The 13,829-nt window shown below is 36.7% G+C and overlaps 1 protein-coding gene across 1 annotated transcript in view; it reads right to left on the reverse strand.

Moving 5' to 3' along the window:
• Window positions 1-13,829, reverse strand: part of ZNF790 (zinc finger protein 790) — a 34,083-nt gene that overhangs the window by 8,384 nt on the left and 11,870 nt on the right. Inside the window, exons 2-4 of the mRNA XM_022586286.3 lie at window positions 7,270-7,349; window positions 5,922-6,048; window positions 5,569-5,664 (exon numbers count right to left, since the gene is read on the reverse strand). Coding sequence (XP_022441994.1) covers window positions 5,569-5,664; window positions 5,922-6,048; window positions 7,270-7,278 — 232 coding nt within the window. The 5' untranslated portion in view covers window positions 7,279-7,349. The remainder of the gene's footprint in view (window positions 1-5,568; window positions 5,665-5,921; window positions 6,049-7,269; window positions 7,350-13,829) is intronic.

Consider the following 13,829-nt stretch of genomic DNA (forward strand, 5'->3'; position numbering starts at 1 on the left):
CCCACAGCCATACCCAACCCATTGGGCAGTCTTGCCCCAGCCTGGTGCTCTCTGCAGCCCAATCCAACACAAGTCGAGTCAACATGGGGGACGTCCACATACCCAAGCCCACATCCAAGGAAACATCCCTTGAATACCTGGCTCTGAGGGCCGGGGTGGGGGTTGTGTTTCTGGGTTCCATGGGACTGAAAAAATCAGAGAGTTCTTGGCAGGCTATTACCCCCAGGGTACTGCAAAGACAGCAGACTGAAACACAGTCCCAGTCTTCCTATAACCACTCTTCAAGACTGGGAGAGGTAGCTGTTTCACCTAATACATAGAAGCAAAAATAAAGAGTCAAGCAAAATGAGGGAAAAAGAAATATGTTCCAAATGAAAAAGCAAAATAAAATCCCAGGAAAAATATCTTAATGAAATGAAGATAAGTAATTTATCTGATAAAGAGTTCAAAGTAATGGTCATAAAAATGCTGAGGAGCATCTGACCTTGGGAGAAGAATGAACACTGAGAGAACTTTAACAAAGATGGAAATATAAAAAAGTACCAAACAGTAACAGAGTTGAAGAATACTGAACTGAAAAATACACTAGAGGTGTTCAACAGCAGACTCGATAAAACAGAAGAAAGGACTGGTGATTAGAAGACAGGGTAGTGAAACTCACCAAAACAGAGAGCAAAAAAAAAAAGTTTTTAAAACTGAAGATAGCTTGACAGACCTATGGGACAACATCAAGCAGAACAACATTCACATTATAGGAGTCCCAGGAGAAGAGAGAGAGAAAGAAAACTTATTCTGAAAAATAAGGTTGAAAACTTCCATAACCTGGGGAAGGAAACAGACATCTAGATCCAGGAACCCAGGAACTCCAGAGAGTTCCAAACAAGCTAAAACAAAAGACATCCACACCAAGACGCAATATAATTGAAATGTCAAAAATTAAAGATAATGAGAGAACTTTAAAAGCAGCAAGAGAAAACAACTTGTTACACACGAGGGAACCCCATAAGACAATGAGCAGATTTTTCAGCAGAAACTTTGCAGGCCAGAAGGGAGTGGCATGAGATATTCAAAGTGCTAAAAGCAAAAAACTTACAGTCAAGAATACTCTACCTGGCAATGTTATTATTCAGAATTGAAGGAGAGATAAAGAGTTTACCAGACAAGCAAAGGCTAAAGGAGATCATTACAACTACACCAGCCTTACGAGAAATATTAAAAGGACTTTTTTAAGCTGGGAAAAGGGCACTAGTTAGGACACTATAACATATGAAAAAAAACCTCAGTGGTGAAGGTAATATCTAGTAAAGGTAGTGGACTAATCACTTATAAAGCTAACATAAAAGTTAAAAGACAAAAGTAATAAAAATAACTATAACTACAATAATTAGTAAAGGGATACACAAAATGAAAAGATGTAAAATATGAAATCAGAAACAAAACGTGGGAGGAGAGGAGTAAAAATGTAGAGTCTTAGGATGCATTCAAGTTAACTTGCTATCAACTTAAAGTAGAGTGTACATATACATACACACACACACACACACACATATATGCTGATATTTGTGAGCCTCATGGCAACTACAAAGCAAAATTCTATAATACAGAAAAGATGAGAATGGAATCTGGAAAAAAAAAACACTAAAGAAATTCATCAAATCACAAGGGAAGACAGCAAGAGAAGAGGAACCACAAAACAGCCAGAAAATAATTAACAAAATAGCAGTAAGTATATCCTATCTATAATTATTTTAAATATAAATGAATTAAATTCTTCATTCAAAAGACATATAGTGGCTGAATGGATAAAAAAGAAGACCCATCTATCTGCTGCCTACGAGAGACTCACTTCAGGTGTAAGGATACACACACACTAAAAGTGAGGGGATGGAAAGAGTGTTCATGCAAAAGGAAACAACAACAACAAAAAAGCTGGGGGAGCTATACTTATTTCAGACATAAAAGATTTTAAAACAAAGATTATAATATAACACAAACATGGGCACTGCATAATGATAAAGAGGTCAATACAACAAGAAGATATAACACTTGTAGATATCTATGCAACAAACACTGGAGCACCAAAATATATAAATCAAATATTATCAGACCTAAAGGGAGAAATTGACAGCAATACAATAATAGTAGGGGACGGTAATATCCCACTCACATCAATGGATAAATCATCCAGACAGAAAATCAATATGGAAACATGCACCTTAAATGACACATTAGACCATATTAACTTAATAGATATATATAGAACATTCCTTCCAAAAGCAGCAGAGTATCCATTTTTTTCAAGTGTACATGGAACATTCTCCAGGATAGATCATATAGTATGCCACAAGTCTCAATAAATTTAAGAAGACTGAAATCGTATCAGCCATCTTTTCTGACCACAACAGTATAAAATGGGAAACAAATCCCAAAAAGAAAACTGGAAAAATCACAATATTTGGAGATTAAATAACATGCTCCTGAACAACCAATAGGTCAACGAAGAAATCAAAGAAGAAAACAAAAGATACCTTGAGACAAATGAAAACATACCAAAATCGATGTCTTGCAGCAAAAGCAGTTCTAAGAAGGAAGTTCATAGTGATACAGGCCTACCTCAAGAAACAAAAATATCTCAAATGAACGATCTGACCTTACACCTAAAGGAACTAGAAAAAGAAGAACAACAAACTAAGCCCAAAGGTAGTAGAAGGAAGGATATAAAAGATCACTAAAGAGACTAATAGAGACTAATTACTAATAGAGACTAAGAGACTAATAGTGAGACTAGACTCACTAATAGAGACTAAAGAGATATTAGAGGGAGTTCCTTGGTGGCCTAGTGGTTAGGATTCTGGGCTTTCACTGCTGTGGTCCAGGTTCAAATCCTGGTTGGGGAACTGAGATCCTGCAAGCCATGTAGTGCAGCCAAAAAAAAAAAAAGATACTAGAAAAGATCAATGAAATTGAGAGTTGGTTCTTTAAAAAAATAAAATTGACAAACCTTTAGCTAGATTCACTAAGAAAAAAGGAGATAGGGCTCAAATAAATCAAATGGAAGAGAAGTTAAAACTGATGACAAAGAAATACAGATGACCATAAGGGACTATTATGAACAAATATTCACCAACAAATTGGACAACCTAGAAGAAATGGATAAATTCTTAGAAACATACAATCTTCCAAGACTGAACCATGAAGAAATACAAATCAGAATAGACTGATTACTAGTAGTAAGGAAATTGAATCAGTAATCAAAAACCTACCAGCAAAATAAATCTCATAGACACAGAGAACAGAATGGTGGTTGCCAAAGGGGTGGGGGGTTGGGCGAAATGGGTGAAGAGGGTCAAGAAGTACAAACCAGCAGTCATAACATAAAGTAGTCATGAGGATATAATGCAAAGCATGGTGGTTATAGTCAATAATATTATATGGCATATTTTGTAACTTTGTATGGGGATAGAGGATCTCTAGACTTATTGTAGTGGTCATTTCACAGTGTATACAAATATCAAATCATTATGTTGTATACCTGAAACCAATATAACGTTGTATGTCAATTACAGCTCAATAAAAAAAATTTTTTAAAGATTGGGAAAAATAAAGCATCTACAGTTAGACTGCCTAAATTCCCACTCCCTTTTAACAAAACAGAACCAAGAAATAGGAGAATGAATTATTGGAATGGTTGATATAAGAAAGAATAGGCAGAACTGCAATTAGGGAGAACATGTCATGGTCCTCTACTGAAACATGGATGAAACAGTTATGGGTTATAAATAAATAGCACAGGTTATTTACAGTATTCATTTAATTTTGTATGATTTAAAATAACTTTTTTCAATGAAGTATCTTAAATTAGTTGGGCACATGATTTTCTAACTTTGAACCCTTTGGCTAAAGAATCTCATACCTGAAATATAAGTATCATCTAATGCAGAAAAATCCCAGGAATAACTGACGTGTACCAAGAGTGGTAACTTCAGTAACAAGAAATGCAGAACAACCTTAATATATAATAGTATAATCATAATATGTGAAAATAAACTAAAATTAAAAACATACGTGGTAGTGTTTAGGGAATAAAAATATAAGAGAAAACTGTATATACCTTATAGAACAAAGTAAGTTTTAAAAGCATTTATTTTGAAATAATTATAGATTCACAAGAATTTGCAAAGATACTCCAGAGAGTCTTGTGTACCCTCTGCCCAGTTTTGCCCAATGAATACATCTTACATAATTATACTACAATATAAAAATCATGAAATAAACATTGGCACAATATATGTGTACAGTTTTATGTCATTTCATCACATATGTGGATTCCTGTAATCACCACAAGAATCAAGATACAGAAATAGTCCATCACCACAGAGATGTTCTCTCTCATGCTATCTCTTTATAGTCATAACCACCACCACCACTGCTCCCTGCCCATTCCTAACCCCTGGCAACCACTAATATGTTCTCAATCTCTAACTTTGTGATTTCCAGAATTTTGTATAAATGAATTCATATAGTATGTGAATGTTATAGGTCAATTACACTTTTGAGATTGGCATTTTTCATTCAGCATAACATCCTTGAGATTCATTCAAGTTTTTCCATGTATCAATAGCTCGGAAAAAGAACAATTTTAAAACATCAATATAGGTTCTGGAATTTAGAAACATGATTCCAATAAGGAAATAAAATTTATTTTCTTTCCTTGATATTTCCAATAAAAAAGAAGCTCCAAGAGTAAGTTATTTCAACCTGACTCCTGCCCATAACAGAAAATTCATCAATTACCATCTAGTTGCCAAATATACCCCTCGCTTCCTTTTGACAGCCAGGACTTGTCTTTTATGACACTGTACTCTCTCCTCATTGTCTTCCAATAGCCCTAACCTCTCTCCTGCCATTTCCTCTTCACTGTAGCAAGAAACCATAAAAAAGCAGCCTATTAGGCCTTCTCTTAATGTAAAGCCTACTCTGCAGAAATTTATGAAAATGTTCCAGTCATAGGAAAGAATACCAAGTTTCTTAATTGATTACAGACTCTTTGTTAACCCTTCTTAACCTAAAATGAAATTATAAAATCAATAAATGTTCCTTAAAAGAAAGAGCTAATTAATGAAGAAAATGCAGAAGCAAGGAGAAACTAGGCAAAATAAGAAAAATTCAAGAGATAGCAGGTAAAATGAAAAACAGGGTCAAAAATGTTTTTTTAGAGTGATGAAATTTACAAATATAGAAATGGAAAAAAAGAAATGGGAAGAAACTTAATCCAAACCATAGATAAACTGACCACTGGAGAAAAAGAATGGCATTTACATTTTTGTAACATGAAGGAAAAATGAGAGCACTGAAATGGAGTGGTATTTGGAGTTGAAGAGAAGGTTCAGTTGGAAATTCATGTTGAAAACGTTACTTTTATTTCTAGGTCTCAGGCCTTTATCCACAGGCTTTTGGCCTCTGAGGAGGAAATTCTAGACCAATATTACAGAGATGTTACTGACTTACTAAACAGCTGGGTGTTATCTGCAATGATGGCCTCCTTGCGCCTGCTCAGCCCTCACTCACCTGGGCAAGGTCCTCCTGTCTCATCCTTCAAAACCATCCAGGGCTCTTTCCCCTTCTCCAGTAAAGAGAACACATCTGGCTGATAAAGGCAAAGTCCTGATCAGAAAATAAGAAATAGGAAATTACCACATGGTAAGGGTTCCGTAAGTCCCTTAGTTATTAGAAAGGGCAAGAAAAATGCATAAAGGATGGGGAAGATGGAGCTTCCCAATGATGATGACTATTGCCAAATTTATAAAACACAAACCATTTTCCCAGAAGTAGGTCAGAAATCCCCCTAGACACTTGAAAGGCAATCCAAAAGTTCACAATGTAGGAATCAGGAATTTCTGGGGTCAAATTCTGAATCTTACCCAGTGAGACCATGTTGCTGTAGTTCTCCAACATCACGTCTCTGTACAAAGCTCTCTGTTCCAAGTCCAGGCACTCCCACTCCTCCTGAGAGAAGTCTACAGCTACATCCCTGAACATCATCAACTGCTGAAATGACAAACCCAAACATCAACAGTGAAGTTAAAAGAAATCTTTTAGATGGATGGGGAAAAGATGGAAAAGGGAACTGCAGGAAGAGGTCCATACATTCAGCAAAAAACTGGAGTTGGCTGCCTGTAGTGTAGGGGGAAATGATATGGAATTTAGTGTCCCTGAAGCCAAGTGCCTATATGCTCTTAAAATCTCCTGTTGGGCTTCCCTGGTGGCGCAGTGGTTGAGAGTCCGCCTGCCGATGCAGGGGACACGGGTTCGTGCCCTGGTCCGGGAAGATCCCACATGCTGCGGAGCAGCTGCGCCCGTGAGCCATGGCTGCTGAGCCTGCGTGTCCGGAGCCTGTGCTCCGCAACGGGAGAGGCCACAACAGTGAGAGGCCGGCGTACCGCAAAAAAAAAAATCTCCTGTTGCTCAGTCACAACATTGTTATGGCCTTCCTGTAACAAACATCAAGACAAAAGGATGGCAGCCCAGAATAACAGATATCATATGAGTTCTTTCTTGATACCACCAAGAGGCTATAACAGCCTGGAATAATCAACTCCAGATTTACTATGTGAGAATAGTTTTCTTTTTTTCTTTCAGCTTCTTTTACTTGAATTTTCTATTAGTTGAAGTTGAAAGGATTCTTAAGAGATACACTCTCTAACTGAATACCGTTTTCTGTGGAGAATGTATAAAATCTCTAGGCTGTCAGCTGATTATCAGTACATGTCTTGTTAATGATATTATTCTCTCATTGATTTCCTGGCAAAATCCCAGATCTCTCTGAACTCAACCTCCTCTTATAATCTCTATCTAAAAGCATGACAAAGTGCCACTACTAAAATGAATACCAGCTAACACCAACTCCCATCTTTCTTAATTGAAACACCCCATTATATAGAGTAAATAAAAGCTTTCATGTAGTGGGTCCCTTTTAGTCACACAATTCCACCTTGTTGAGCCACAGTTTTGATTTTTAAAAGTCTCTACTATTTCCTTTAAACAATATCTTTTCCTTCAGTACTCTGTCAAAGTATTAGGTCACAGGAAGTATTGAATGCCATGTTGGAGAGAAGAGGGACATCTAAGGAAGGCACTGGACTGTTTCACAACTATCACTTACCACGTTGAATAGTGACTCAGGTATGCAGTTTAAGGATAAGGAATAAAAATATTGACATGATGTCATATAAATGGTTATATTTTTGGAGAGAAGAAATTCCAACTCACATGGGCCATAACTTAAAATTCCAAGAGTCGCTCAGTCTTCTAGATTCCTCTCCTGGTGAAGCAGTCTTGAGAAAGCAGAGCTAGAGGGAAGGAATAATGAGAGGTCAGGCTTTCCTCAGATCTTTCAAATGGAGTAAGAATACCATTTTATTCCTTGAAGGAAGGTCAGAGGGAATCTGCAGAAATTCTGGCCCTATCCAAAACCCAAGAGACTCAAATACAGCAGGATGAATTTTCAGTCCAATCAGTAATGCTAAATCATGACACGGATCAGGATATTCGGGATATGAGATAAGGCCATTCTGACTTGCTCTGAATAACCCCTTTAACAATAAGGACCCAAAGTTAGACATCCCCAGGGAAACTCTCCAATCTGGGAGCCCAGTGCATTTGCCCAGGGCCCTCCTGTGTACTTCCCTGTACGACAGTGGCCTTTCATCTATCTCCTCTATGTCCCACAAAGTGTATAATACTGACTCATTTTTATCTAAAGCACTCATACCACAAAACTAAGGGCAACCATAAACAAAATGAAAAGATAACCTACAGAATGGGAAAAATATTTGCAAACAATGCAACCAAAAAGAGATTAATCCCCAAAATACACGAACAACTCATACAGCTCAATATCAAAAGAACAAACAACCCAATCAAAAAATGGGCAGCAGCTCTAAATAGACACTTCTCCAAAGAAGACATAAGAAACATTCATTCCTATGAGGAGTAGACTACACCCTCAATGAGTGTATGTGAGCAGGAATGCTATGAAAAGGTGATTGATGGTGGAGGTGGTAAAAGGAGGCATAGAGATGTCAGGGAGATTTAAGGTGGCAAAACACATAGGCTGTATTCTTTTATTTTTTAAGCAGTTTTACTGATACATAGTTCATATACTCTACAATTAATGCATTTAAAGTGAGCAACTTTTTTTAGCAAATTAACATGTGCAACCACCACAACTTAATTTTAGAATATTTTCATCACCTCAAAAGGAAATCCTGTATCCTTTAGCTATTACTCCTTGTCCCCTCAACCCCCTACACTCTCCCTCCACCTCTCTCTCAACCCTAAGTAACCACTAATCTACTTTCTGTCTCTACAGATTTCCTGTTCTGGATTTTCATAGGAATGGAATAATATAGTATGTGAACTTATTGTGACTGGTTGTCAAAATTGTGAAAACATTTAGTATAAAGTTTTCAAGGTTCATCCAAATTGTAGCATGTATCAGTATTTCACTCCTGAAATACTGGCTGAATAATATTCCACTGTATGGACAGACAACATTTTGTTTACCCTTTCATCTGTTAATGGACATTTGGATTGTTTCCACCTTTTGGCTATTATAAATAAGGCTGCTATGATTATTTATGTACAAGTGTTTGCTTAATACCTGTTTTGTCATTTTCAGAGTATGAGTTTCACCTTCAGTTGTTAAATTTATTCCTAAACATTTTACTTGTTTTGGTGCTACTGTGAATAGAACTGCTTTCTTAATTTCATTTTTGGATTGTTCACTCCAAGTGTATAATATACAATTGATTTTATTTATTGATCTTTTATCCTGAAACTTTGTTAAACTTATTTATTAGCTCTAACAGTGTTTTGGGGTATGTATTCCTTAGGATTTTCTATATAAAAGAGCATGTTACCTGCAGATAGAGATGGTTTTACTTGTTTTCCAACCCAGATGCTTTTTCTTTTTCTTGTCTAATTGCCCTGGCTAAAACTTCCAGTACAATATTGAATAAAAGTGGCAAAGGCAGACATTCTTGTCTTATTACTGATCTTAGGGCAAAAGCATTCAGACATTCACCATTAATAGCTGTAGGATTTTTATAGATAACCTATATGAGACTGAGGAAATTCCCTTTTATTCCTAGTTTATAGTGTTTTTATAATGAAAGGGTACTGGCTTTTGTCAAATGCTTTTTTGGTGTCTATTAAAATGATCATGTAATTTATGTTTTTTATTCTATTGATATAATGCATTACATTAATTGATTTTTGGACGTTCAGATAACCTTGCATTCCTGGGACACATTCCACTTGGACATGTTGCATAATTCATTTCATATGTTGCTGGATTTTGTTTGTTAGCATTTTGTTGAGGATTTTTTTTTTTTTTTTTTTTGCGGTATGCGGGCTTCTCACTGTTGTGGCCTCTCCCATTGCAGAGCACAGGCTCCGGACGTGCAGGCTCAGCGGCCATGGCTCACGGGCCCAGCCGCTCCATGGCATGTGGGATCTTCCCGGACCAGGGCACGAACCAGTGTCCCCTGCATCGGCAGGCGGACTCTCAACCACTGTGCCATCAGGGAAGCCCTGTTGAGGATTTTTGTATCATATTTTTATCAGATAAGCTTTGTTTGGTTTTGGTATCAGGGTAATACTAGCCTCATTGAATGAATTGGGAGCTTGACTGTATTCTTTAATTGCAGAAAAGAAGATACTGTGGCTCTCAGAGCTGATAGTAGGGGTCTTCCTGAACCAGGTTAGGTTCTGAACAACAAAGAAGGCCTGGATATTCAGAGAGGTTATCTTTAAAAGAAACTGTCTTCTATTGTAGTAACAGAGGAAGGAACTCTTGAGCATAAGAACCTAAAAAACTACCTTTGCCCTGTTCACCTTTTCATAGGAAAGTGCCAGTGACAGGTATACCGAAAAAAAAAAAAAAATCACACTACAAAAACACAATTAGAAACACCATGTCCAAAGATAATGTTAGATAAAAGTTTGAAAAGAGTGTCCAAATTCCCCATGTATAAAGAAAACTCACTAAAAATTTAAGAGAAGATTAAAATTATTACCCAACATTCCAATATGAATTTTTAAAAGTTATGATACAATCATAGCTCAGAAGCAAGCCTACATGCACAAATCATACAATGATCTCAGGAAAGGGGAGGAAGTGATAGGCAGACTACATATGAAAGCTAGTCCAATTCAAGAATGAAAGAGAACCACTTCATAGACAAAACCACTTTAGAAATGAAGAATAATTACAAAGAGCACAACATATGACAAATACTACAGAAAGTACAGCATGGAACAAAAAATACAAAAGTTAGAAAATGGGGCTTCCCTGGTGGCTCAGTGGTTAAGAATCCACCTTCTAATGCAGGGGGCACGGATTCGAGCCCTGGTCCGGGAAGATCCCACGTGCCATGGAGCAACTAAGCCCCTGTGCCACAACTACTGAGCCTGCGCTCTACAGCCCGTAAACCATGACTACTGAGTCCATGGGCCACAATTACTGAGCCTGCACTCTAGAGCCCGTGCTCTGCAACAAGAGAAGCCACCGCAATGAGAAGCCCATGCACTGCAACAAAGAGTAGCCCCACTCTCCGCAACTAGGGAAAGCCTGCGCACAGCAACGAAGACCCAATGCAGCCAAAAATAAATAAATAAAATAAATAAATAAAAATTTAAAAAGTTAGCAAATGGAACAAAATGAAACAAAGAGATGATAATTATTATAAGAAAAAAATGAAAGTCAGAAGTGGTCCAACTTGCTGGACAGCCACATGTAAATCAATGAAGTTAGAACACACCTTCACATCATACACAAAAGTAAATCCAAAATGGCTTAAAGACTTAAATATAAGACAAGACACCATAAAACTCCTAGAAGAGAACATAGGAAAAACATTCTCTGACATAAATCATATCAATGTTTTCTTAGGTCAGTCTCCCAAGTCAGTAGAAATAAAAGCAAAAATAAACAAACGGGACCCAATCAAACTTATAAGCTTTTGCACAGCAAAGGAAACCATACTCAAAACGAAAAGACAACCTACAGATTGGGAGAAAATATTTGCAAATGACGCGACCAACAAGGGCTTAATTTCCAAAATATACAAACTGCTCATACAATTCAATAACAACAACCAACCAACCCAATCAAAAAATGGGCAGAAGACCTAAACAGACATTTCTCCAGAGAACACATACAGATGGCTAATAGGCACATGAAAAGATGCTCATCATCGCTAATTATTATAGAAATGCAAATCAAAACTACAGTGAGGTATCATCTCACACCAGTCAGAATGGCCATCATTAAAATCCACATATCATAAATGCTGGAGAGGGTGTGGAGAAAAAGGAACCCTCTTACACTGTTGGTGGGAACGTAACTTGGTGCAGGCACTATGGAAAGTAGAATGGAGGTTCCTCAAAAAACTAAAAATAGAGTTGCCATATGATCTCGCAACCCCCACTCCTGGGCATATGCCCAGACAAAACTATAATTTGAAGAGATACATGCACCCCTATGTTCACAGCAACACTATTTACAATAGCCAAGACATGAAAACAACCTAAATGTCCATCAACAGATGAATGGATAAAGAAGATGTGGTAAATAAATACAATGGAATACTACTCAGCCATTAAAAAAAATGAAATAATGCCATTTGCAGCAACATGGATGGACCTAGAGATTATCACACCAAGTGAAGTAAGTCAGAAAGAGAAACACAAATACCACATGATATCACTTATATGTGGGATCTAAAATACGACACAAATGAACATATCTACAAAACAGAAACAGACTCACAGACATAGAGAACAGACTTGTGGTTGCCAATGGGGGGGTGAGAGAAGATAGAATTGGGAGTTTGAGATTAGCAGATGCAAACTACTATATATCGGGTGGATAAACAAGGACCTACTGCATTGCACAGGGAACTACATTCAATATCCCATGATACTACCAAATGTAAAATAGATAGCTAGTGGGAAGCAGCTGCATTGCACAGGGAGATCAGCTCAGTGCTTTGTGACCACCTAGAGGGGTGGGATAGGGAGGGTGGGAGGGAGACGCAAGAGGTAGGGGATATGTGGATATATGTATACATATAGTGGATTCACTTTGTTATACAGCAGAAACTAACACAACATTGTAAAGCAATTATACTCCAATAAAGGTGTTAAAAAATATCTTGTGATAAACCATAATGGAAAAGAATATGAAAAAGTATATATATATTATAACTGAGTCATTTTGCTGTACAGCAGAAATTAACACAACATTGCAAATCAACTATACTTCAATAAAGTTAATTTAAAAAAAAGTGATCCAACTTGCAACTAAGCAGAGCCTCTAGAGATGAAATCCAAATCAAGAAGAGAATATTAAAAACTACATTTTTAACATTCAAGAATAATTTTCTGAAATAATGCATGAATATGCATAATGAAAATACACACTATACTGCTGGAGAAAATGACTCAAATTGTCTGTAGCAAAACATTTCCTAATAAAATTATTAGACTAAAATCCATGGGGAATCAAGATAAAAATATCAAGTCACCTATAAGAAAAAGGAAATTCAGTTGTCATTAGACTGCTAAATTCAGTGCCCCAAATAGTGAGGTAGCTCCTACAATATACTTGTGGAAAAACAAATGAGAGAGTCAAAGATTTGACATGCAGCCAAGCTGTCCTTCAGGTACAAGGGACATAAAGAGTTCTAAATGTCTACCAACTGTATGACAACTGTTTGTTGGACAAATATAGTTGGTATATTCATGCACTGGAATACTAGTGCATTTAACAATGCAAACAGTAAGCTGTATTTACATACAATACGGATGAATCTCATAAACATAATGTTGCACAAAAGAAGCCAAAAGGTTATATACTATATGACTCCACTTACACATAAGTTCAAAAACAGATGAAACTGATGTATGGTGGTTACTTTGGGGAAGCTACTGACTGAACAGGAGCACAAGAGGGACTTCTGGAATGCAGACAATGGTTTATTTCTTGATCTGGGTGCTTATTACATGGGTGTCCCCTTTGTGGTAACTCAAGGTGTACAATTTTGATTGTATTGGTTGTTTGTATCATCATGTATACACTTGTCTGTATATATGATAAACTTCAAAAAAGGTTTATTTTACAAATTATAGAGAAATATATACAAGACAAAATGCAAACAAACAAATAAGCAAGGGCCGTGATCTTGAGGATGCTAAAATACTAAAGTCTACCATTCTCAGTAAACATATAACAATTATGAATATCTATATATCACCTAACAGCAAGAAGTTTCATGAAGCAGAAGTTACAGGTTGTACAAGATAAAATTTCATTAATAATAGAGAATTTTAACACATTTCTCTCAATCCAAGATAAACTAAGTGCAAAACAAATAACTATAGGCTGACCATATGTTAGATCATGAAGAAAAATTCATTAAATTCCAATGTTAAAAAATATCACAATGCAGTAAAACTGTAAATTACAAGAGGGAGCCTACGAGCTTTACCTAAAGTTCTAAATTTTATCAATAGGGATTGAGTTCCCCTCATGTCACACGGTTCAAAACCCTTCCACAGAACTGAGGCTAAAAAACTATACCACTATATTAGTTTTCTACTACTGAGTAACAAATTATAAATGCAGTGGCTTAAAACAATACAACTTTATTATCTTACTGTTAGGTAAAAGTCTGACATGGTTCTCACTGGGCTAAGAGCAAAGTGTCGGCAAGGCTGCGTTCCTTTCTGCAGGCTCTAGGGAAGAATTAATTTCCTTACATTAT

This window comes from Delphinapterus leucas, chromosome 20 (genome assembly GCF_059928025.1).
Source record: "Delphinapterus leucas isolate spDelLeu-1000000601 "Yukka" chromosome 20, BTC_Dleu_Yukka2, whole genome shotgun sequence".
Taxonomy (NCBI): Eukaryota; Metazoa; Chordata; class Mammalia; order Artiodactyla; family Monodontidae; genus Delphinapterus; species Delphinapterus leucas.